This window comes from Populus alba, chromosome 19 (genome assembly GCF_005239225.2).
Source record: "Populus alba chromosome 19, ASM523922v2, whole genome shotgun sequence".
NCBI classification, from domain to species: Eukaryota; Viridiplantae; Streptophyta; class Magnoliopsida; order Malpighiales; family Salicaceae; genus Populus; species Populus alba.
The window spans coordinates 8,947,263-8,974,151 of record NC_133302.1 but is presented as its reverse complement, the minus strand read 5'-3'; the positions used below and the strand labels follow the sequence as shown (position 1 = coordinate 8,974,151).

The 26,889-nt window shown below is 29.9% G+C and overlaps 2 protein-coding genes and 1 long non-coding RNA gene across 3 annotated transcripts; all 3 read right to left on the bottom strand.

Moving 5' to 3' along the window:
- Positions 1–6: 6 nt before the first annotated feature.
- Positions 7–4,332, bottom strand: LOC140955006 (uncharacterized). The gene is made up of 3 exons (XR_012168726.1): positions 3,631–4,332; positions 3,295–3,378; positions 7–1,342 (listed from the first exon to the last, which is right to left on the bottom strand). It is a non-coding gene; the product is annotated as an uncharacterized lncRNA (long non-coding RNA).
- An 893-nt stretch (positions 4,333–5,225) lies between these two features.
- Positions 5,226–8,825, bottom strand: LOC118054911 (apyrase 2). The gene is made up of 9 exons (XM_035066681.2): positions 8,542–8,825; positions 8,244–8,372; positions 7,770–7,826; positions 7,592–7,681; positions 7,302–7,507; positions 7,045–7,136; positions 6,204–6,418; positions 5,923–6,112; positions 5,226–5,539 (listed from the first exon to the last, which is right to left on the bottom strand). The coding sequence occupies exons 1-9, from the start codon at positions 8,800–8,802 to the stop codon at positions 5,409–5,411; spliced, it is 1,371 nt and encodes a 456-aa protein (XP_034922572.1). The 5' UTR covers positions 8,803–8,825; the 3' UTR covers positions 5,226–5,408.
- Positions 8,826–21,572: 12,747 nt separating this feature from the next.
- LOC118054906 (apyrase 2) lies at positions 21,573–26,324 on the bottom strand. Its single transcript, XM_035066673.2, has 9 exons — positions 25,761–26,324; positions 24,989–25,117; positions 24,774–24,830; positions 24,587–24,679; positions 23,564–23,769; positions 23,305–23,396; positions 22,461–22,678; positions 22,175–22,364; positions 21,573–22,067 (listed from the first exon to the last, which is right to left on the bottom strand). Exons 1-9 carry the CDS (start codon positions 26,064–26,066, stop codon positions 21,946–21,948), a joined length of 1,413 nt encoding a protein of 470 aa, XP_034922564.1. The 5' UTR covers positions 26,067–26,324; the 3' UTR covers positions 21,573–21,945.
- Between the last annotated feature and the right edge of the window lie 565 nt (positions 26,325–26,889).

The window sequence follows — 26,889 nt, the reverse complement described above, 5'->3', positions numbered from 1 at the left end:
TTACCAATGAAGAATAACATATATTTATAACGAAAGCAAGAAGTTGATTAAATATAATTTTAAGCTTAAAAAATGAAAATTCATTAAGGTTTAAATTGATCTACTTTACATGTCAAAGTTATTGTTCACTCTTCAATAATCTTTCAATATCAGTATTAATGGAGGCCTTTTTGTGTGAGAGTGGATCTGTTCTCACCTAGAACTTTTTAACTTATTTTCTAAGTTCAAAAACTCAAACCATTCAAAAAAAAAAATTGTCAGTTATTTAATTATCAAATTGACTCTCCTTATTAAATTATTAAATAAGGATAGATGAGAGATTTTCTCTTCCTAATAAGATAAATCTTTCCATTTTACTAAGATAAAATCTCTTCTTATTAGGTTAGACTGTCTCACAATTTGACTTTTCATTTTATTTTATTTTCCATTGAATTTGGATCTAACTTAATCATGAACATCTAAATATAAAATAAACACAAAAAAATCAACACATAAAAAAAGTAATTAAAAAAATATTGACTACGGTATTCTTTTTTACATATCACTAGTTGGATTGCCCTACCGTAACTTTCTTGCCAATTATCAATTTAGAAAACCTAAATCACATAGCAAGAGGGAAAATGAAGAACTTTCCTAGCATGCAAATAGGATCTAGATTTATTTAAAGGCAATAAATGCAGTGGTTGAACAATAATATCTTTAATTAAACATATTTTCATCCAATGATTCTAGAACAAAGAAGCGCTTAATAAATTAAAAAGAGTGATATTGTAGTGCTAGCAAGAGTCAAGTCAAATGTTGTTAAAGAAAGTGAGTTTTAGCAAACGCTGCAAAAAAATATCCAGTGCATGCATGTCATGATCGTCTATGGCTAAATATCCTATAAATGAAAAATGAATTATCAAGCAACTAAAATAAAAAATTTGAACAAAAAAATTAGAAGCTTTGTGTTTCTTTGAAAAGATATCAAGGGTAAAAGATTTTAATGTATTTCATCACAAAACAAATATAATTCATTCTATGGCATACAAAAAGAGCTGAAATGAGATTAAATCATCAATGACACCAAAAATATCAAGAGCAGTTGATCCTCTGATTCGTTAAAGCTTAAAAACAGTTGTTCGACAGATCAAAATATAGATTCCACCGTGTATTTTCTTAATTTCTCACTACATAATAGAGCAATGAAACCACAAAATACAATTTAAATACAAATCATTTTATATTCAACCAATATCCAAAAACCTAATGCCACCAAGCTAAAAGCAGAGACATAAAAAGCCATAGTTGACTTAATACATAAATTATTCTTAAATAATACTAATTCAAAGCAGCATAAAACCTGCAAAAACATACAGAATTGCCAATAAAGCAAGTATATAGAATGTTTTCTTTTAATATCAGAAATGAGAATGCAACATGGAAACAAATATAATTGCAATGATGGTTATCAAATACGATAAATGGAAATTTCTTAGAGAGGCTTAAATAACTTATTAGGACTTGAAAGATTTTGAGCAAGAGAAACTGCCAGAACAAATCTAAACCAACAGAAGCAGTGGATAAATTATGCCAGAAAAAAAAGATATGGTGAAGCATAAACTTGAGAAGCCATAATCCATTAAAGCGATTGATATAGCTAAAGTGGGTATGGATTAAAGAAAAAGAATGCTAGGCAAGTTAGTTGCCAAGCCAATAGTTAAGTCTAAGGAATTTAAGTTGGCTTTAACCAACTAAAGCTAGGTAGGATATGTTGTAAAAAATCAGAAGCCTACACAAAACTTGGTAGTGAGATAACATATGAAATATGGTTATCTCAACAGCCAAGATTGGAAAAAAAAAGAAGAAAAAAAGAAAGAAGAAGAAGCAGGGTGCTGTAGTTGATTTAGTGTAAATTATTGTGGATCGACGGTAGAACAAAAATGAAAAGGTAAACAAAAATGAATCAAATATGCAATGGTAGTCAATAGAGTTGAGATCTAGATTATTACCTGTAAAGCTGCATTTGACAAAACAAGCCACAATTGAATCTTATCAATAAAAAATATCAATTAAAAAATAAAAGCAAGGCTATTGTGCAAATAAGCAAATATCTAACAACACCATGTTTCAATAAAGAAATTTTAATCATTTAGAAATAATGCCAGAAAGGCAACTAAGATAGTTTAAGTTTCTCACTCTTTTCTTCTTAATTCCAAAATCAAAGGCGTAAAAAGAGAAACTGAAAAACAAACCATTGAAATAATCAACAACAACAAAAAAAAACTTAACATGTATAAAAAGAAATAGTCAAGGCCTCCATCTTTTATTTATTTCATTAACACCCCCCTTTTTTTCTTTTATCAAGTATATATATGTTGTTGGATGCAAAGTGAATATGGATCTAAAAGTGATGTCATTGTCAAAGGCTAAATTCAAAAGTATAAATTCTTTTGAATTATCAAAACAGGAGAAAGCAAAACAACCTTGCAATATATGGGGAAAAAAATTCATTTCAAACTTATAGAGTATGGGTCGGCCCTTATAAGGAGATGATTAAAACCATGCAAAAATAATAGCACACCTAGCACCTCTGACAATTAGAACAAAAAAAACCAAATTGTGAAAAGGTAAGATGAGGACATAAAAAATATTTTCATGTAATATATGACACTTGTTCACTTTGATGAAAATACCTGAAGCACTGCACTCTTATAATATAGAGACAATAGAACACTGGGTTAAATATTTCAACAATGTGAACACTCCCATCTGAATACAATCCACTTATGAAAGAAAGAAAAAACTTTAAAAAATGGTTGATTAAGAGCCATTGGATAATGTAATAATTTAATCATGGATGGTTCATTGTAAAATAATTATGGGCACAATAACCAAAAGACATATTAGAGACAAAAAGGAAAAAAACCAATAAATAAATCAGTAGTGATTAGAATTAAAGAAGATTAAACTAAGGTTATAATTGATAATCACACAAAAAATTTTGATTCACATTGCCTTCATTATTATCTCAAAAACAATCCATGAAAACTAAAAAGAAAATAAAATTGTGAACGATAAAAAAATCACTCCCCAGAAAAATTCAAAATCATATTTTAGTATATTCAAAACTGTAGTCATAGATATGCTCAAACCCTAACTTATCCGTCGAATTGAACTTCAATCTAAAATAATTTGTGAATCATTTCTACTTTCAAATGTTTAACTTGAACATTTAGATCGAAATTGGAAATATGCATATAATGAAAAAGAAATCCAATAAAATTGTTAGGAAAGCTTAATAAAATCACATACCTGGCTTCAACAATGCATCTCTAATTTCTCAAGCTTCTTTGTAGCATATATATGATATGTCAACTTTTCTCTTCAGACTCTAACCTGAAATTTATAAAAGAGAAGTTTTAAAAAAATTACTAAATAAATTATGAATTGGTTAAAAAAGCATTACCACTATAAATACTCAAATGTAAATTTCAAGAAATGGATCTTGGCTAACGTTCATTTCACTCCAAAAAACAAAAATCCAAGAAACAACTTATCTGATATTAATAGATTCAAAGATTCTATTTTTTTTTTATTAATTCAAAGAGACTCGGAAGATGAAAAATCAAAATTAGTAGTTTTTCTTACCCGACTTGGCCTTCCTTGCTTCTCTCTCTTCTATCTTCAACTCTTGAAAAAAAAAAAGATACAAAGACAAATCAACCATAATTATTGTAAAAAAATTCAAAAAAAATCTTTGAAAAATCCCTTAACTTCAAACAAAAGGATATTGATGCATGAAAAAAAAAAAAGCCAAGTCTTAATCTGAAACAAAACAACCCTAAAATTAATCGATTAAAATGAAATGGTTACGATGAAAAGAGAAAGTCAATGCTTGTGTGAAGAAGGAAGAAAGAAAAGAAAAATTGATTTGCCTTTGTCAGCTAGTGAAAAAGAGGAAAAAAAGAAAAAAAAAATATGATGCTGATTGATCTACATCTTCTAGTCATAAGAAAATAGTTTTGTTTGTAGTTTTAGGTAACAACTCGCGAGAATTAAGGAGAAATTGAAATACCATGTGAATCCGCGGTAAAAATAAACACGGTCCACTGTAAAAAGAGACATGGTCCATAATGAATGTATGAGGTGTTACTAATGATGCTACTACTCGACTTATTTAATGTACAAATTGACAATTAATATGGGTTGGAGAAAAGGTACTGCCCCATTTATTTAATGCATAAATTGACAATAAATACGGGTTGAAGAAAAGGGCACCGGAAATTTATTAAAATAATATGTTTTTTTAAATTATATTTGATATCAGCGCATTAAAATGATCTAAAAACATCAAAATATATTAATTTGAAGCAAAAAAAAAATTTAAAAAACAAAATCAATATTTTTTAAAAATATTTTTGAAATACAAAAACAAACAGAGCAATTAATAATGCACAAACCAAAAGAAAAAGGACTATTATACATGCTAAAAAAACTGTCTGAATAAACATAATTTTTACAACATGATTTAGTTTTTTTTATTAATTAATTATTTTTTCTACTTTTCGAACAACAATAAAAGGACAAGTAGGACGGGATAAACTATACTCAAAAGAGAAAGATAAGGAGAAACATGTCATTTATGTTTGTTTTAAATATTTTCTGACGGTTTGGTGATGGGGGTGTTGTTTATGTAGGCCATTCACTTATTGGCTTGTAAATTTTATTTTAATCTTAATTAAAAAAAAATTACCACTTAAACACTTTATTCATCTAATAGCATTACTAATTAAAATTTTAAATTTTTTTTTTAAAGTAAAATTATATTAGAATTCAAAGAACACGTGCGATTATGATTTCAAATTAATTTATAACTGATACAAAAGGCACTTCAAGAAATAAGAAAAAATTGATTCTATTTCCATTCTTCCCTATCTCCATTAAATTAATGGAATTCTAAATATAATTTAGAATGAGAAGATATGGAATTCTTTTGCCATTCAATCATCTGTAACTCAAGACATTAAAAGCAATGGTTGTGTGTGTATTGTTATTTTTATATGAGTATTTTCACACCCTTTTAAAAAATAAGACTAGTCTCGATAAAAATTTATAATTATCCTTTTCAATAAATATATTTTCTAATGATTGAATTTATATTCTTATCTTTGTAACAATGACTTCATTTGCTAGACCAACACTTCATTGGTGTGTGTCCAATGAGGGGGGGTGTGTGGCAAATGTGGAACGAAAATAAACTCAGAGTTAATGATTATTATTTTATTTTCGGTACAACTGCGTACAGACTTCTAAAGAATTGGAGATCATTCATCATGATTTTAGAAGTCTTTGATATTTGCTTGAACTAACGCCACCACACACCAAGTTATTACTTGGTGATCTCTGGTGTTTGAGCAAGGATGATACTACTTCAGAAATGATGCCCTGCTAGGCGACACCGCCTCTATAGCACTACCAAGAGGCCATGCAGCTCCCATAAGTGAATTCTTGTATTTAATTTGCCCCTCCAATGAAAATTTTTTCTGGGGATCAAGACCTGTATATATATATGATCGAGCACTATAAGAATGGCAGCACTAGCAAAAAGGAAATTACAGAATCATATGATTTTCATATTCAGCACAATAAGGAAATATAAAAGAGATAAAAATATAAATATAGTTGGTTGAAGTTACGAAATAAAAACTTAAATAAGTTTTAAAAATATAGTTTATTTGATAGTATTGTTGTGATTGCTTTTCAAATAATTTTTCGTATTAAAATATATGTCAATGATATTTTTTTTATTTTTGAAAAATTATTTTTTATATAAGTACATCAAAATAATTCGAAAATATGAAAAATATATTAATTTGAAATAAATAAAAAAATAAAATTTTTTTTAATATTTTTAAAATACAAAAACAAACAGGCCCTTACCAAATCCATCGACGAGCAAAGTATACTCATAGGTAAAATCCATACACAAGAATGGCAGGTCGTTCTCCTCCGCATTTGGAAATCTTGAGCTTGCATCCTCAAATCTTGTTTCGCAAGCTCGCTTAGCTGCCTTCTTGAAATCTGCAGCGCTAGCTGTGGCTGTATACGCGTTGGCATCGACAAACCCAGCCTGTAAATCCCACAAACCTAATTAGCTTGCAAAGTCAATATATAAATAAAAAAAAAACTGCAAGTAATTTCTTAGGATGATTAATTCTTACCACTTGAGACATGGTGAAGAAAAACGAATTAACATGAAAATTGTTTTGCCCGTCTCCGCCGCCGCCGTTCCAAACTCCACCGAATGTGCAATTCACATACTTACAAGGGGCATTGATTTTGAGAGCTTTAAGAACTAGTGTTCTGCATTTTTTGAAGCTTGTACCGGTAGGAGAAGATGATGCTTTGTATTCCTTCCCTCCGTATGTGTAAACACCTTTAAATATTTTAAGATAAAGAGAGGGAGAGGGAGAGGAGAGGGAGAAATTAACTTTGCATTGAAATGTATCGAATCCATACTTCTGAAATCCAAATAAGTGTTAATTTTCCAAAGTTTCGTTCCAAAACGTTTACGATACCTCTTTTTTTTTCAAATTTATTATTTTTTTTAATTTTATCATTAATTTAATATTAAATTTATTGGATATAAACCTTTATAATTTATTTTGATATGTTTTCTATAAAATTATCTCGTTTTAATAACTCAAATCGTGAATTTTACGAGTTAGCCAGGTTAATTTAGATTATTTTTCATTTATTTTTTAATTAATTTTTTTTTAATTATATCCTTCAATATTGATGAGTTGATTGAAAATCAGACTTTATAATTTTTTTCGGGTTAGCTATGTTGACTCTGGTTATTTTCTTTTCCAGTTTTAATTAGTTTTTTTTTTTAATTTTTATCTTTTAACTTTGAGTTAATTGAGAATTAGATTTTATATATTTTTTTTAGTTGCTTTGTATATGGTTATCATCTTTTTATGGAAAAATAGAAAAAAATAAAATAAAAGTGTAAGGAAAAAAAAAAAAAGGGTGGAGATACGACGGAGTCATTTGTCATACCATTATAACCGGTGGTTACGCACTCGTTGCTGGAGTTTCTTGAAACCTTCAGTATTTCTGCCCGAGACGCCAATAACCCATAGCTCAAGTAACTGAACACACAAGATCCATTAACTTACTACTCTTCTTGTGCGTTTCAGAAACGCAAATTTTTTTTTTGACACAAATGACAAAATGTGGAGCAACAGGAAAATCCAACACTAACTATATAAATTAGCAGGAGTTTAAGAGAACTGATCAGGGAGGAAGACGAGAACCTGTGAACATAAACGTAATATTCAGTTCCTCTAAGAAGGAATTTCTCCACGTATGGATCCTCTCCATCAGCTACTGCTGGTGCCTTTTCAGCGTTCTCCCTGGAAATGGCATATGCCATTTGAACAGATCCACCGCCTTGATCAATCACTGCTGCTGTTTCTGAATACGGCTTCCCCAGATTTCCTACCATGTAGTTTATTGCAATCTACAAAATATTTATAAAACTTCATTTTTTTTTTTGTTTCTTTTAATTCCTTACAGGCCCAGCAATTGCAAGTTCGAAACATACCCACATATAGTAACCCTCTTGGGAACCAGTCAGAATAGAGACATCATCGGCTTCGTACTCCAGGCTGCCATTGCTCAGAAGATCTCTCACCTTGGACACATAAGAGTTCAGATGACTATATTAAGATAAAAATGGCAATAAAAATATACTAGAACGACTATAGTGTCCATAGATTTACTGCTTCCAAAATCCTCTCCGCTGAATCTCCTTCCAACAGCCTCAGCCCGGCGGTAGCCTGCAATGTTAAAACTCCACGTATAAATATTAAGAGTGAGCAGAATATTTTTGCAGTTAAAAAAAGGGGAGAAAGTGTTATAGAATAATATAAATTATATTCTAGAACCTGAACTAAAAGGTTTAAGTTTTTAGGTTGAGATAGTTTTTTGACATGGTATCGGAGCCTTGCTGACCAAGTAGTAACGAGTTTGAATTTCATTATTCTTATTTATTTGATAAAAATTAAATACATGGTAAAATAGGCTTGTGCAAGTTTCAAATCTAAAGGGCTTTCATGTGAGGGGTGTGTTAGAGAATAATATAAATTATATTCTAGAACTTCACCCAATAACTTATATTTTTAGGTTGAGATGATTTTTTTACACGAATAGATTAAAATGAAGTAAATGAAGACAATGTGCTCTAGTTCGCTAACCCCAAGTCTGACTGGAGTTTTGGGACTGAACTCTTCAGGCACAACACTTTCCGCTTCGTTGAGCAATGGGGCAAGTGAGCTAGCCGCAGCCTGAGGGTCATTTGCATATGCACTCAAACCTGGCTTCACCTGTGACCATTACAAAAAAATATAGAATATCAACAATATAATGTGAGAAATTTATGTTTTTTACAACCGAAATGAGTTATCTCAGGTAGTTTTTGAAATAATTTATATCAACTCTTTAACAAGATCCATCGTCATTTGCTCTTGGGTATTTGAAAAGGGAGATCTGTACCTGAGCAAAAAACTCAAACTCTGTGTCGTTTCCGACAGGGAGGAGATCAAAGTTCTGATCAAAACAAAAAACATGCACTCTGCTACCTGTACTCCCTGCGTCGAAAACAACCGCGTAGCTCCTTGAAGCATCCAAACCTTTTGACCGAACAGGCAATACGATTCTTGGGTTGGTGAACTTGTATGCTCCCGAAGTTGGCAACACGAAAACCATCAAGAGGAAAAAAGGAATCAGGCTCATCAGCTTCAACTTATTATTCATTTTTTAACAATACAGTATACCAGCAGAGCAAAGGGCTCCCACCTTTATAGACAGTGTGTGTGTGTTGTGCATGGGGGGTGTGGTGTGGCATCTTCTCCTCCGTGTAAATTTGGTTGGTTTTTAGAAAAACATTTTTTTTTTTTATTTTAGACAAAAAAAAACATTTTTTAAAAGTTAAAAAAATTAGAAATATCATGTTTTTTTACTGATTATATTAAATTTAGTCTTCAAACTTTTAATTGCTATATATTTTGTTTTGAATCTTTTTTTTCTTCAATTTTATCCCCTTAAAATTTGATTTTTATATCAATTTTGATCTTTATTTTTATGATTGTTATTTGTTTTTTTCTTATTATTTTGTCAATTGAATTTTTTTATCTATCAAATTTGATCCTTATTCTTTTGATTGTTATTTATTTTATTTAAAATAATTTATAAAATTATATATTTTTCAATTTCATCGTCTTTCAATTTTTATTTGTTAGATTTAATCTCTATTATTTTGATTGCTATTTATTTTATTTGAGATGGTTTATGAAATTAGATTTTTTAAAATTTTATTCTCATTTAACTTTTAATTTGTAAGATTTGTTCCTCATTATTTTAATAAACTTGAAAAAAAATATTAACAATTTATTTTCTAACTTATTTTTCATGACATACTCAAACATTAAAAAGTATTTTTCAATTTATTTTTCATGATACTACCAAAACATCGAAAAATAATTCATTTTTAGGCAACCATTTTCTAAAAGAAAATGACTTTCCAACAAACAAACAAGGTCTTACAAAGAAAATATAAGTCGACAGAAAAAAAATATGATAGAAGTTAACAATTATTTGTATTATTATATTATATATAAAGCTAGAAAAGCTCAATTTCACTGTATATTTTAGGCGGTAAAATTACTATTTTAATCCTAAACAACATAGTTACTAAGAGAGTAGTTTCGTAATTTCATAAGAGTTTAAATATCATTGTTAAATTCATAAGGAACATTATAGGAATTGTCATAACCTAATTTTTTAATTTTTTAAAAATATAATAAACGAATAACAAAAAAAAATGATGAATGAATGAAAAAAATAATTTGAGAATTAGATCAAGACAACATAAATTGAAAGTTTGAGAACCAATAAGAATGTAATTATAAATTAAGGAGTCAGTTTGGTCAAAAATTAAAAAATTGATAAGTTTGGGAATTTACTTAAACTTTAATTTAATTAATTAATATAATCAAGGGTTTAATTGAAAAAATATCAAAATTTACATCTGATTTGAATTAAAATTGCAAATGATGCTTAATAGGTGAAGAATAGTATCCCAATTATTAAATATCAGAATTTCAAGAGAGTAAATTAAAAATAACCATTTCAAAGTAAAAGACAATGCCGTTTCTATCCATCACCTTCTACCTTTGTGGAATACAAAGATAGACCACAAATAATTTTTATGTTCCCAATGTATTTATGAATCTCGCACGTTTTTTTTTTTTATTTGTGAATTTGAATTCAGCCGGAGGGACCATCAGGTCCATCACCTTTCTGTCATGAAGTTACAGAGTGGCCCCTTCAATGTGAAATTATTTGTGGGAACAAGGCACCGAAAAGGAATCAGCTACGGACAAAGAAAATAAAAGCGAAGAGACAGAACAGCCCTGGGCCATGATACTTTTTTTAATTTGTCAATGGGAACAAAATGGGCAAGTGATTTTTTAATTTGTTTTATGAAATTAGATTTTTTTAAAAAATATTAATAATTTATTTTCAACTCATTTTTCATGACATAGCCAAATATTGAAAAGTGTTTTTCAATTTATTTTCCATGATACTACCAAACATCGAAAAACAATTCATTTTTCAAAAATTCATTTTCTAAAGAAACCACTTTGTAAAAGGAAACTACTTTCTAACAAACAAACAGGGCATTATAAAGAAAATAATGTTTATTTTTTTTTCAAGTTTATTAAAATAATAAAGAACAAACCTTACAAATTAAAAAGATGAATGAGAATGGAATTGAAAAAAATCTAATTTCATAAATTATCTCAAATAAAATAAATAATTATCAAAATAATAGAAATCAAGTCTAACATATATAAAAAATTGAAAGATGATGAAATTAAAATAATTATAATTATAATTTCATAAATTATTTTAAATAAAATAAGTAACAATCAAAGAATGAGGACCAAATTTGATAGATAAAAAATTTTAATTAAAAAAATAATAAGAGAAAAGTAAATAATAATCATAAAAATAAGGATCAAAGTTAATATAAAAATCAAATTTTAAGGGATGAAATTGAAAAAAACATTTAAACAAAATATATAGCAATCAAAAGTTTGAGGACCAAATTTAACATAATCAGCAAATAATATGATATTTCTAAATTTTTCACAACTTCTAGAAAGTATTTTCCGCCCAAAATAAAAGGAAAACACTTTTCTGTAAATCAAGCCAAATTTTCCTTTGACAGAAAAGTATTGACCAACTTTCCTAATTACAAACAAACACATGAAAGTTTGGAAAGTGATTTTCTAGAAATCACTTTTCGAGAAACAAATGCATCCTTAATTTTATTTTTATATCAATTTTGGTCCTCATTTATATGATTGTTATTTGTTTTTCTCTTATTATTTTCTCAATTGAAATTTTTTATCTATCAGATTTGGTCCTTATTCTTTTGATTGTTATTTATTTTATTTAAAATAATTTATAAAATTATATATTTTTTTAATTTCATCGTCTTTTAACTTTTTTATTTGTTAGATTTGATCTCTATTGTTTTGATTGCTATTTATTTTATTTGAGATAATTTATGAAATTAGATTTTTTAAAAAAATATTAACAATTTATTTTCCAACTTATTTTTCATGACATAGCCAAATATTGGAAAGTGTTTTTCAATTTATTTTCTATGATACTACCAAACATCGAAAAATAATTTATTTTTCAGGAATTCATTTTCCAAGGAAACCACTTTCTAAAAAGAAATTACTTTCTAACAAACAAACAGAGCATTATAAAGAAAATATAAGTCGACAGAAAGAAAATATGATAGAAATTAACAATTATTTGTATTATTATATTATATATAAAGCTAAAAGAATTCAATTTCACTGTATATTTTAGGCGGTAAAATTTTTATTTTAAACCTAAACAGCATAGCTACTAAGAGAATAGTTCGTTAATTTCATAAGAGTTTAAATATCATTGCTAAATTCATAAGGATAATTATAGGAATTATCATAACCTAATTTTTTTAATTTTTTAAAAATATAATAAACGAATAACAAAAAAAATGATGAATGAATGAAAAAATAATTTGAGAATTGGGTCAAGACAACATAAATTAAAAGTTTAAGGTCCATCAAATAATTTTTACGTTCCCAATTTATTTATGAATCTCTCACGTTTTTTTTTTTATTTGTGAATTTGAATTCAGTCGGAGGGACCATCACCTTTCTGTCATGAAGTTACAGAGTGGCCCATTCAATGTGAAATTATTTGTGGGAACAAGGCACCGAAAAGGAATCAGCTACGGACAAAGAAAATACAAGCGAAGAGACAGAACAGCCCTGGGCCATGATACTTTTTTTAATTTGTTAATGGGAACAAAATGGGCAAGTGATTTTTTAATTTGTTTATTTTCTAGATGGTGAGCTCGGTTTCATATTTTGTATTGTGGGTTAATATGGCTTACTCGTTTTTTTTTTTATTTTTTAATTAAAATATTTTATCAATTTCATCCTTTAACATTGGATTAATTAGGAATTATACTTCATCATTTGTTTTAGTTTGATTTTTAGAAGGTTATCTCGGTGTCATGACTCGGGTCATGTGTTTTGCGGGTTAACATAAGTAAACTCGGTCATTTTACTGTGTCATATTTTTAGATTATTTTTTTTTTAATTTCAAGAATGGGTTTATTTGAAATTGGACTTTATAATTTGTTTCAAATTTCTTTTTATAAGGTTATCTCAGTCTCGTGTCCCATGTCATCAGAGACATTTCTAAGTGTTTGCTCGAGTAAGTTGGTGAGGCGAGCTACGCTTGCTTTCAGAGACTCTAACTCTTCTTGGAAATGGGCATCACGGTGAGCATGCTCTTCACCTTCGATGTTTCTTGCTCGGAGTTGGGTGTTGTAGGCTCTTTGAGGACCTATATTTCAACATGTTGCATGTATGTGTGTTATAATGGATTGATATGTGTATGGATGCAAATGTATGTATATGCACATTGGATGGCAAAAGCCCATGCAAAATGAATATCAAGGGAGTTCATGCTCTAAAGGAAAGTTCTAGGTCATTACATAATGGGTAAGCTTTTTACATAGTCTTAAAAAGGTATATGAACTGCCCAGTGATCACCTCACGTGAAGGCAGTGTAGGGGTTTACAAGGAATGTTTGGGGCACAGTGTGACAGTCATTACCAAGTGAACACTCAGCTCATAGTTGGATGTTTCACGAATCTAAACCTCGACTAAAAGTCATGAGGCAGACCACTACTCCCCACCTAACCTAGAATTGGGTTTATTTGTAAAATTAAAATGAATGCTAAAGCAGTAAAAATGCAAGCTAAAATTAAAGACCAATAAAAAGGCAAACAATCAAACAAGCAAAGCTTAGTCCGACCAGACATGGCTTTTCTCAGTAGAGTCGTCATCCTGTCGCAGGGGTCGCAGGGGTCGCGACGCCGTTTGGCGACGACAGAGGCTTTTTGTCGTGCCTCCAGTGTGAGGTGTGTTGTGTGTTGGAAAGGGTTTTGGTTTTAATCATAAAATTTTGATTAATGTTTAGGAGTCGCTACCTAGTATTATGGTCACTAGGAACCTATGGTCTGCGAGAGTTTGAGCAAGGAACTGGTTGTGCAAGAGAAAGACACATTACCCCCAATGCACCCTACCTAAGGTAAGCTGCATTGTTGTTTGATTATTTTTTCTAAGTCGGGTTGGTCTTTTCTAAGGTTCAAGGCATATCTCTCTTCATGAGAGAGTCTCTGCCTTATTGGGTTAAATCTTAACCATTCTAAAGTTTGAATTTTAACATCCCATTTATTTACACCTTGTATCTTTAATACCTGAAAGTGTACTTTATCGTGTAATTTTACACCTCACAAATATTAAAGTCTACATTTGGATCCTAAAAAAAATTAGTAAAAATATTTTTTACATGTTGGGCAAATCCAAATGGATAATCATAAACTGGTTACGATATCCATTTTTGAATTTTTTTTAAACATGAAAAAGATGCAATTTTTGTTTTAGTTTTTTTTTTTTATGAAAAATATGCTTTGGAAAATTTTAGGAATTTGGTCGTATGCAACAAAATATTTTCCTTTTCTTTTTGAAAATGTTTTAAATTTTTATTTTTATTTTTTTGAAATATTTCGGAGAAAATCGGGTATTTTAATATCGGATTTATATTTTATAGTGTAAATATACAACCCGATATTAAGCAAAATTGGTAGAAAAATATTTGAGAAAATCACAATTTTTTTTCAAAGGATTTTTAAAATTTTTTTTTTTTTTTTCAAAAAAAAAAAAACAATGAGGGCCGGGCCAAGTCCAGCCACTTGGGTTGGGCCATAACTGACCCGGCCCAAAATCATGTTAATTATTCTGCAGCTGCATGCAGAAATGGATTCTGCATACAGCAGCCTTGACAAAGAAGAAGGAGACAACGCAGGGAGGAGAAGCAGTTGTTGTCACCAGCCTGGAGTGAGGTTGGAGGTGGTATGGGTAGGAACCCTGAAGCTGTTGCGGCGTCTGTGGAGGAGTCGGTGTGACTCGTCCAATAATTTAATTTTTATGTCATTGGACTTAATTTTTATGCAAATTCGTCCAATAATCATTTTAATTTGACCTTGAATTTGCATTGTTTTCCCCATTTTTTGGGCATAATGGTGTACAATTAGGCCTTTAATTTCCTCAAAAAATTACAGCTTGATTCCCCTGCCTACTTTCTTCATATTGCCAGCTTTTATTTTATTTTTTGATTTTTATTTTGAAAAAAAAGTTATTTTTGTGGAATAACCCAGAATTGGGTTATGACACTAAACATGCTAGAAAAAGTAAATTAAGACCTATAAAGTTGTTTTCTATTATTATGTTAGATTTTGGGATTTAAAATAATTAGAAAATGTTTTGGGCTACAAGAAATTTATTCATGTGAAAATAAATTGATTAGACTTTTCATACCTCAACTTTGTGATCTCAAGGTTTAAAATTTAACTAGTATATTGGACTACACTCCGCAACAAGTCAATATTATTTTTTTTTAAAATGTAAAACAATATTAATAGTATAAAGAATATTTTAAAAGTCTTATTAATCCTTACAAAGTGAATTAATTTTTAAACTTCCACCATGACAGACCCAAGATACATGGGTCTGGAAACCATGTCAAACCCATACGCAGACCCAAGTAGCTTGGGCCTAGATGCCACATCCAGGCGCCTTGAGACTAGCAACCATGCCAGACCCACGTTACTTGGATCTGGCACCCAAGTAAGTTAGGTCTTGGTGGTTGACAAGACTCAAGTAAACGTGGGTCCAGCACAATTTTTTTTAATTTAAAAATAATAAAAAAGTATCAAAATACCAAAATATCCTCATGATTATAGAAAATTACACAAAAAACAGTGTGAAAGAAAAAAAAAATACTCCTATATGCAAGCTTATTTTTTGTGTTTTTCAAGGTTAAAGATGTATTTTAACTATTTAATAGTTTGTGAAAGGTTAGAAAACCTCTGGATAACAGATCATAATTTTGTTAGTCGTGGGAGTAGAATAATATTTTTACTATGCAAATAATCATGGAAAGACTACCATACCCCCGTTGAAACGTTTAATGACCAATGAACTTATGAAAAATACTGAAATACCTCCATAACTAGTGCTTCAATTTTTCAACTAAAAGGTAAAATGATAATTTAACTTTATGTGAAAAAACAAGATTAGCCCCCTCTCAAGCCCTCAGAGTTTGGAAAATCCAATATGCAAGTCTATAATGGACTATGTCTTGGTCCATAGTACACTTGCACAAGGTTGCCACACCCAAGCCACTTAGATCTAGCATCCATGGCAGACTAACGCTTGGGTTCACCAATCATGTCAGTCTGTGTCTAAGTCTGGCACCAAACATGGTTGCCAGACCCAAGTAGGTTGGGCTGGACATTGATGCCAGACCCAAGGAGCATGGGCTTGATGTAGTTGCCAGACCCATGCTCCTTCTTTTGAAAATATAGAAATTCACTTTATAATTGTTCTAAAAAAATAATTTTTTTGTATTTTCATCTTTGTCTTTTTAACCAAATATTTTTTTTTATCTTTTCTATATTTTTTCTTCTATTTTAGGACATTAACTACACGCATCCCTAAAAATCACTCAATTGTTTTTATTAATCTCTAATTTTAGTGAAGAAATCATTTACAAAATTACGTAAATTAAGAAAGGCAAAAGTATAATAAGTTTTTTTATATATACAGTATTTTCTATTCCTACAATATAATGTATCAATTAAAAAATTTAAAATTTTTCTCTTATGATCATATATTTCAAATTTTCATAAATGCTAATAGTTATAATATAGAATAAACTCTCCTTGTAACAAACTTTGACAATTAAATCATGCAACAACATCTCAAATTTAAAAAAACATGAACCCTTTAAAAAACTGTTCAACACTTGGATAGAAAAATTAAATTAATATTTTCATCCACGATGCATACAAAAAAAAAAAAATTTATGTTTGAAGACTTGAAAAAAAAATCAATTAGAACTCAACATTTTTTTTTCTATTCTTTCTTATTCGGAATATAGCAAATTTATAAAATAAATTATACAAACAAAATAGAGCTTGCGGTTAAGTTCAACTGCATATGAATGAGAAATCCTGCTTGAATGGGGCAATGTTTGTTTTTGAAGCTCAATCATACTTTTAAAAAAAGTATAAATTTTTTGATTCAGATGTCTTGGGTTTGGCAAACCATGTCGAATATGGAAACATGTCTGATTTGACAAATAACAAACAAAGAAGATAATTGTACATTTTAGTTGTTAAGATAAAAAAAAAAAATACAAATAATCAATCACCAACAACAATTCAATAATTATTTCTTTAAATGCACTATACCGTAGGAAAGAGAGCATGACTACTAAGACAATAAATAATCAAATTTAGCTATCAAGAAGCGTTAGAGGACTCTTAATGCTTGGTTTGCCTTGTTTGTATTTTATTAAAACAATTATTAAAAAAAAAATAGAAAACGTGTTGTGCGTGCATTGTTTTTTTTTTTTTTTTTGGGACACTGAAATTATTGTGTCGGGTTTTGCATGCTAAACCTGATTTGTTTGGGGAAACAGTCCTCGTGATTAGAGCTACTTTTAAACAATACTGATATTTTATTTGACGTCTCTACAGAAAAATGGTCCCCTCGTGCTCAGAGGCTCAGAGCTGCTGGAGATCGAATCAATAATATTAGTGCTCAGAGGCTCAGAAAAAAATATTCAATCAGGCAGAATAGATCTATTAGTTGGGATCATTGAGCATAATAACTTATATAAATTTAAATAAATTAAAAAAATATATTTTAATAATAATGGTTCACGTGTATTATAAGCATGCATTAAATATGGAATTTTTAAAGTTTAAATATTATACATAGTCCTTGAAAAGCTTCCCTAAATATACATCAACAAAAATCACACCGATTGGTGATGATAGTTTTGTGCTAGTAGGATTTGGGCTCGGCCAATATTATTTGCATTTCTTTTTTCTTTTTTTCATTTTTCTTTTTGTCATGACAAGAATTTGATGCTTGAAAGTAAATCATTCCACTAGAAATTGTTTGATTGTGTATAAATTCAAAAGGGATGCAGAAACAGTAGGTAACTAAAGAAAAAGATTGTATCTTTTTTGCTTTAAATGCTGCTCCTGACCTCCTACGTTGGCGTTTTGTTTCTCTCATTCTTCTTTTCATATTTTCATTGTAGCAATTCTCAGATACTTAGAATGTTAAAAAACAGCAAGTAATGCTTCCATGTTGTACCCACTTCATATTAAAAAAATATAAGACTTGAATGTTAATTGTTTTTCTTGAGCTTCATTCTAGTTTAAGTATCCGTTGTCGAATCAAATTTTTTAAAATTTAATAATTATTTGATATTTTTATTAAATCTAATCTAGTAAGTTAATTTTAAAATTTTTTTATCCGATTTCTTACTTAACTTGAGTTTAAAATTAAACTATATGGGAATTGATATAACATAATCCAATCAACTTGACTAGTCTAAACACATTTCGATAAACTAATAAAAAAAATTTTGATGATGAAATTAAAAGAAAAAATGAAACTATTATAAAAACATATTTTAACCCAACTTATTATCTAGCTCGAGTTTGAAGTTAAACTATGTTTGAGTTGTCTCAACGTAACCTAATCAACTTAACCCGTTCAAAAACAATCTGGTTGAGAGAAAAAAAAAAGATGAGATTAACAAAAATCTCTTGACTTAATTCCTTATTTAATCCGAGTTTAAAATCAAATCATGTAAGAGTTGTCTTGAAGTGATTCGATCAAGTTTATCAATACAAAGATAATCCGGATGACTATTAAAAAAAAATTAAGAATGAAGTTTAGATAAATTAAAAATGAAATAAAGAAAAGGGGGAAGGGAAAACATTGGAGGCAATTGAAAAAAAAAAAGAAGAAGAAGAAACTTTATCTGAACAGTAAAACTCCATATTAACTCTCAACTATTTCATAGAAGTAACAACTTCAGCTACTAAACACATTCATTACTATAGAAAAGTATTGCCATCAATTGTTAAGGGGTGTATAAACTATAAAGATGAATTATCTGATGCAAATCTCTTTCATTTGTAATAACTACAAAAGATGATAATGCAAATCTTATAATGAATGCAATTTAATATGCAACTATTTCTGGGTTTTGGGAGTGTGGTTGCAAATTTCACAATGAAGCTAAATTTAATATTTATTATAAATTTAGTAAATGAAATAATTTACATTTTTAAAGATTAGAAAGTCGTAAAATAATTTAAGAACAAAAGTTTTTATAGGATTTTACAACCTTAAGATTTTAAAAAGTTTTTATTTTCTAATAAAGATAACCACTACAAAAAATCATCAATTTTATAGGACTAAAATGTCTTGAAATTGATTTTTTTTTTTCATTTTCATCATCTTTCAATTTTTTTTATTTGTCAAATTTAGTTTTTATTTTTTTAATTGCTATTTATTTTATTTTATATATATTTTTTTAAATCGAATTTTTTCAATTCCATCATCTTTTAGCATTTTCATCTTATCATATTTCATCATTATTATTTTGATTGCTATTTATTTTATTTGAAATAATTTATGAAATTAAAATTTAGTTTTTCAATTTCATCCTTCTTCAACTTATCATATGTTAGATTCAGTCCTCATTCTCTTAATAAAGTTTTTTTAAAATATAAACATTAATTATAAGTTATTTTCTACCTCATTTTCTATAGCATAGTCAAATAATAAAAATTATTTTATAAACCATTTTCTATAACATTACCAAACATCAAAAAATAATTTTTTTTCTAAGAGTTTACTTTCCATGAAAAACTTTATTCCTGAAAATGTAAGAAAATGGTCAGGAAAATAAAGATTTGCTATGTTTTTTATCAATTTTTGAAATTATATATAAAAAATCATACGTGTTAATAATAAGAAAATAATAGTAAAAAATATAATGCTTTAGTCAATTTCATTGCACCTAACGAAGGAATTTAATTTTAGAATAAATGTGTTTATTATGAATTGAATGAATGAACTAATTTATGGGTTTTCTGAATAGGAAGTTTTATATTAATTTAAAAAATAATATATGGGAACAAAAAATGGATAATATATATATGGGAACAAAATCAGGCCCCTAATAATTAGGTTTCATGTATACTTATTAATCTTGTATATATGGAGGGCCATGATCTTCATTCCAAACCACCATTCCTACTTACATTTCGAGAGATTGAGTTGTGTCGAAGTAGCAGAAATGGAGGGAAGTCTTCAATTTGCCCAGAAGCTGCTGCTGCTTCTCCTGGTGCTCCTGTTCACATTCATGGCGTCCGCCATGGGAGGCAAGCATGAACAGTTCATTTGCCCTTGTCCTCGCTTTCCAGATTGCTGCTGGGCAGGAGCAAACAATTGAGTTTCTCCTTTTCTTGTGTTATTTTGCTGCGTTTGGTTATTGTCGGGGTATAAAATAAATATATTTAAAATAGTTATTTTTTATATCTTAAAACAATAATTAAATACAGATATTAAAAAATAACTAGAGAGAAAAAGAATAATTAATAGAAAAATGGGGGAAGAAAGTTGTGTGCTTGTATATGACTGTCTTCGTTTTCCTTTTAATAAAATAAATTCTGGTGTGGTTCGAACTTGTTGTGATTGTCGCCGCAGCCTTTATTTATTTATTTACTTTTGTGCTTGAATTTTATTGTTTAATAACGGTGGCATTTTTTCACCAACTTCACATATTATGGTGATAATATAATAAGATATTATAAAAATTGAATTATTTATAGATAAAATAAAATAAATTTTTGTTGTGATTCTAATATTATGGTTTGAATTAGTTTTTTTTTTCAGTATATAGTAATTAAAAATACAAATTAGATATTTATAGATAAAATATATATTAAACATTTTTAAAATTTTAATTTTTATTATTATTTTAGTCTTTGGATATAAATTTTATAAATTAAATTTCAATCAATAAAAGAAAAGCTATTACAAGTTGGGAAAAAATAAGATACTATAAAAAAAAATGAATTATTTTTTTTATGAGCATGAGAAGTGTTACAATTTATGAGTAAACAAATTAACAATAATTATACAATAACTTTTGTAATTATACATATAATCATAATTATAATGACTGCATGCTCATAAACATGATTGTGATAGTATAATAATTGATTATATACGAATATAAGACCAAAATTATATAGCCTAGGGAACACAAAGGCACATGATTAGTTGTTAAATTATTTGATTTGTTTTTAGAGAAAATTGCCGTGATCATCAATTACATAATCAATAAAAAACTTTAAATCAATTAAAATGGTCAAAATAATATATATATATATATATATATATATATATATATATATATATCAGAAAACACCCGCGTAAGAAACCTAAATCAATTCAATAAAAAACAGAGAATGATTGCACTCTTAAGATTTCTATAGAAGAAATACCCTTTTAAATTATCATTCCTATAAAATTAGGATGTCTTAGCTATATGGTGTTGCATTTCTTCACGAATATCAACAATAATAAATAAATAAAAAAAAACGCTAAGAATTAACTTGGATTTGATTAAAGAAATTAACGTGATACTGAGAAAATTAAAAGCAATAAGAAAAACTGAAAGCAAAGGATAATTAGCTTCTAAGTGGGATGACCCTTATTTTAAAGTAGTGAGGGTTTTTAAGGAGTGCCCCCAAACTTAGATGTTTTTTTCATTTTGATTTTTAGTCCTTTAATTCTTTTATTTTGGCTAAATTGGCTATTAATTTTATTTTTTCTTCAATTACGCTCTTAATAGAGTTTCAATCTGGACTGTATCACTAGTACCCCCCCCCCCTCAAAATGCTCTAAGAAATAAAATTTTATAATGAACTCATAGCAGGCTAGTGAAGGTTACAATAATAAATAGAAAAGTAACCAGCAGAATTATGATTTAGTCAAAACAAATTAAATACCAATATGAAACGCATTAATGTAAAATTCCATCAAAATTCAGATTGATATATGTTTTGAAATACTAACCACATATAAAAGAATTTGCCATAAATAACGAAAATAGAAGATAAGAAAATAAGAAGGGCAATCGAAATGACCTGAATTGAATCATTCACTCAATATTAAAGAATCAATGTGTAAGCTGATTATAAATGATGACGAATGGAGCTGTTCCTTTCCACTATTCCCAATGTATAGGGCAAAAAATTTCCATTTCCACTCTGTACGGACCTCTGAAGCAATATCGATCCTGCAAAGTTCTCTGTTTAGCAAATGTTGATCCTGAGCAAATTATGCAGTTTGATGACTAAGCTGATAGAGCAATTTAGAGCTGTGCTGGTGATGACACAGCCTCTATGGCACTGCCCAGTGGCCACGCAGCTTCCACAAGGGAATCTCGGTACTGAACCTTCTTCACCAACATCATATCTTGCAATGGATCCATAGCTGTAGGTAAAGAATGACCAAGGATAAGTAAACATCATCTTAGCACAGCTCTCAGGAGCGAAAGTTAGCAGGAATGTTGACAATTCACTCAAGTGCAGGGGACTTACCAAATCCATCGACAAGCAATGTGTACTGATAGACCAGATCCATGCATATATATGGCAGATCATTCTCATCCAAACTGTGATATATGGATTTAGCATTCTCTAGTTTAGTTCCACAAGCACGCTTTGCAGCATGCTCGAAATCCACAGGTCGAACTTTGACAACTGGTGAAGTTGAATCAACAAAACCAGCCTACAAATGTAAACAATGTAGTTAGCATACTAAATTTGTAGACAAGGCATTGTAACCTATAATGCATTTCACAAGAAACCCAAGCATGACTGGTACCTGAGCAGCTCTGTCGAAGAAAAATGATGCAACAAACATATTCTTTTGTCCATCCCCACCGCCACCATTCCATACTCCTCCAAATGTACATTTCATGTTTGTACAAGTCGATTCATTAACTTTGAGAGCATTAAGAGCTACCCTCCTGCACTCATCCAAGTTTGAACCAGATGGAGAAGCTGATGCTTTATGGTCTTTCCCTCCATAATTGTATACCCCTTTAAACAATTTCAAGGCCAGGAAGAGAGATGACATTTATCAGTCCATTTGATCATCTAAACACCATACATGTGTTTGATATGGTTCTTATTTGAACTATAACCACTTCTAATTATATTACTTTTTAAAGATCCAGAAAGAAACTCAATTACTAAAGTGATTTGCTGTAACATCATTTTGAAATTCAGTCTAAAATTTTTAAAAGTTATTAATATATTTTAAAATTTAAATTATATGAGATACCACACATCATTACAACTTTTCATTCCACTTTTCCACTGATTATATGAAAATATAGAATGGAATAATATCTGAGAGGAAACATCACAATAAGGAGAACGTGCACTGCATGTGCCCCCCGCACATCTAATGGTATCATGTAGCATGTTGGCCAAATTCTTAAATATTCTTTTTTGTTAAATGGTTAGGATTGAACATGTAAAATTACCATTCTAACCAATGTCTTCTAATCACACACAGGATATTCATATTCTATAAAGCAAATTATGCAGCAACAAATTATGAACAAGAACTTAAGTCCCCAAATCAGAAAAGAAGATGAAACAACATGATAAAACAAAGACAGAAACTCATCAGGCCTTTTACAAAGGAAGTAATTCATTACCATCGTAACCACCCAGGATACATGGATTGCTAGAGTCCTCTGAAGCATCCAAAATTTCTGCTCGAGCTGCTAATAAACCATAATGCAAATAGCTGTGCACAAGAAAGATGCCAAAATTAGATTTTGAACTTCCAGTCATAAAATACTCAACTGTATATCCATAGAACAGCTAATAACCATACCAAAATCTTTTTCTACATAGGAAAATTCTATTGCAGCCTGATAAATACGAAAACTCACAGCTAGTGATGAACCGAACCTGTGAACATAGAGGTAATATTTGGTTCCCATCAAAAACATTTCCTTTACATATGTATCTTCTCCATCAGATATCCTTGGAGCTTTTGCAGCATCCATCTCGGAGATCGCATATGCCATTTGAACAGATCCACCGCCAAGATCTACAACTCCAACCGTGTTTGAATATTTCTTTCCTAAATTTCCTAAAAGGTAGTTTATCGTCACCTGCAAAATGCATGCAAGTTAAAGCAAGAAAAGACCAAACAATAATATTGAGGACAGAATAGACCAAAAAAATTCTCATCTTAATTCAATATGTTACATCAAGACCTTCTAGATGCAATAAAAAAATACATTGGCACTTTGTATGACCACAAAGTCAGCATGTGACACCAGAGGAAAAGCACAAACACACTATCGGACTAGGGTGGAAGCCAATGCAGAGGTACTTTGATGTATGAACTGGTCACGTAACTGATATCCAGTGCATTTTAGCACATGTAATGGGGAGTGTAAATAGAAACAGAAGTGGGAGAAAAGTTCAAGGGAACACCAGATATCAAGATAGGTAAGTGATGCAAATGCCATCTAGTAAGTGTTCGTATCTAGTTAGTGATTCACTAATGTTGAGCATAAAACTCATGCATGAAGGCTCATATTTTCATCCTAATTCAAGAGAAGCCTTTACAAATGGAATTAGCCTTCTTCTGAGAAGGACAGCATTTCTATCCAACTTGATGCACTCACTAAAATTTAACAGGACTTTTCTTTGTAATCTCCAATTTATGAAACTACTGACCAGCTAGTTCTGTTGTAGAAAGTTTCCCGCTATTTTATGATTGAACTTAGCATGGGGACACCACACAGTTTTTTAATACTTCTATTACAAAATAGCATGCCATTACACCCTAGTCATCATTCTCTAGTCATTAGAATTGCCAGCAGTGTCACAAGGGGTTCAAATGGTTGAAAATACTAGTATCAGTGTAACTAAGTTGAAAGTACAAACATGTAGGTGTGTAATAGAATCAATGAAACATACCCACTGATAAGAACCTTCTTGAGAACCATCCAAAACAGTGACCCCGTTTGCCTCAGATTTCAGGGTGCTTTTAGCTCTCAGGAAATCCCTAACCTTCAAACATGGAGTTCAAATGGCTATAAGCATGCAATATCGTGACAAAGCATGAGAAGACAAGCAAAATATAGACTATCAAATAAGGACTTGCCGCTTGCAAAATTCTATCTGATGCGTCCATTCCCAATGCCCTCAAGCCAGCAGTAGCCTGCATATCCATTGAAAATACAGTAACTAAGCAACCCCAACAAATCATTAAGTTGAGTTGTAAACCCATCACATCATTTGATCTTCAATTAATTTATTATGAGTTTCAAGCGAGTGATAATAAAAACAAAAAAAAAAGATCTGAATTTTTTTACCCACCCCAACTCTGACTGGTGTTTTTGGTCGGAGCTCTTTAGGCACAGAACTTTCAGCTTTATCAAGCAGTGAAGAGAGGGAATTGGCTGCTTCTTGCGGGTTATTTGCATAAGCACTCAAACCTGGTTTAAGCTATATAACCAGAACACCAAAACAACATCAGGAGCACAAATTGTATAACAAAACAGCATGAAACAAAGTGCTGAAGTCACCATTGTCATCATTTTAAAACCACTCATTTTGTTTCTCAGGAACAAAATTTGAGAAAAAAATTGCTTATTTTTTGGAAACAATTAAATAAAAATACCCGATCTTCCAAAATATCCCCTGATTTCTCCTAAACTCACCAAGCATTTTCAATCCAAGAAATTAAAAAAAAAAAAAAATGCCAAAGAATATCAAAAAACTTCATCAAACCTAATAAGACATCGTCCATCCCGATTTCATTCTCTGCTACATACTCTCACTCTTAAACCTCAAAAATTGAACCAAACACTAAAATCAACTACAGCAGCATCAGACTCTTTCACTGTCACCAACAAAATCTTTCCTTTCCATTATAACTTCTCAGCCAACGGAAACTTGGCCTCACTAAAATTACTAAAGCAAACTAAAAATTTCACAATAACAAATATGTAACTCATTTCCAATCAAAATCCAATTTCCACAAATTACAGCAATATTACCTCACTAAAATTCAAGATGTACAAGGAAAAAAAAAACAATTCACATTCTATTCTATTAATTAATTAAATGTAAGTAAACAGTTAATTACCTGCACAAAAAGCTCGAGTTCTTTACCGATAGGAACAAGATCCAAATTCCGATCAAAACAAAAAACATGAACTCTACTCCCTGAACTCCCGGCGTCAAAAATAACCGCATAACTCCTCGAATCCCTAACAAGATTCGGAGACATCTTTCGACTCACTCCTCCTCCGTATTCATAATCCTCACGACTCGGCATCACCAACAGCACAAAAGCGATCAAAAGCATCGGGATCGAAATCACCAGCAACACTCCTCTGTACTTGTGGGCCTTGTCACTCAGTGACTCGTGTCGCATGCCTGGTCGCTTCATTGCCTTGTCGGAGTTGGTCGGGGAGGTGGCGGTGGAGCCCGTTTCGAGGAGTAGTTCGGCCGAGGAGGGAGTGCGGTAACGGATCTGGCCGTTGGTGGTGGTGGTGGAGGTGGCCACCGGAGGTGGTGGTTGTGGTGGCTTTATTGTTAAGGATTGCGCTGGTTCCTGTGATGAATCCAGCTCTCCTTATTTTGCGGTTAAATTTTCTGAGAGAAAGAGAGAGAGAGAGATGGGAAATAAATGAATTAATCAATAAATAGTATTAAATGAATGGGAGAGTGTGTATACATACTTCTAACTCAGGCAAAGCGTGTAGGTTTTTTTTTTTTTTTTTTTTTTTTTTTTTTTTTTTTTTTAAAGTTAGTGCTTTATAATATATTAAATAGTATTCTTTTATTTTTTAAAATTTATATTTAATATTAGAATGATTTATAATTATTAAAAAAATAATTTAAAATAAAAATTTTCAAAAATTCTTTTTAAAAGGGGGAGATAGTGTAAAGTGCAAGACTTTTGAGATTTGTGTAAAGTTTAAAGAAAGTGATTTCATTAATAACTCACTTTATGTGAAAGGAAACTATACATACAAAGAGATTCTTTGAATTAATCATATTACTGCATAAGATGTCCTAGTATTAGAATATCAAAATTCATCACTAATTTTTTTAAATTAGATTAGAAAATATATATATTTTTTTACTTAATATATATTCGCGAGGTAGTTGACTGGACTAATTTTTTATTTATCTTAAATCAATTTCTGAAAAATAAGATTTAAGCTTAAAAAACAAACTAATGCTTCAAACTCATGCATAAAATCATA

Bases quoted from the DNA above. Each gene is read 5' to 3' on its own strand.
- LOC118054911 (XM_035066681.2), bottom strand. From the start codon at position 8,802: ATGAATAATAAGTTGAAGCTGATGAGCCTGATTCCTTTTTTCCTCTTG. The intron at 7,827-8,243 runs GTTAGCGAACTA...TTAACATTGCAG, and splicing joins AAACTCCAGTCAGACTTGGG to GCTACCGCCGGGCTGAGGCT. The intron at 7,508-7,591 runs GTATGTTTCGAA...AATATTTTGTAG, and splicing joins AAGAGGGTTACTATATGTGG to ATTGCAATAAACTACATGGT.
- LOC118054906 (XM_035066673.2), bottom strand. From the start codon at position 26,066: ATGAAGCGACCAGGCATGCGACACGAGTCACTGAGTGACAAGGCCCAC. The intron at 23,397-23,563 runs GTTCGGTTCATC...TCTTGTGCACAG, and splicing joins TATTACCTCTATGTTCACAG to CTATTTGCATTATGGTTTAT. The intron at 22,365-22,460 runs GTACCAGTCATG...TTACATTTGTAG, and splicing joins TCTTCGACAGAGCTGCTCAG to GCTGGTTTTGTTGATTCAAC.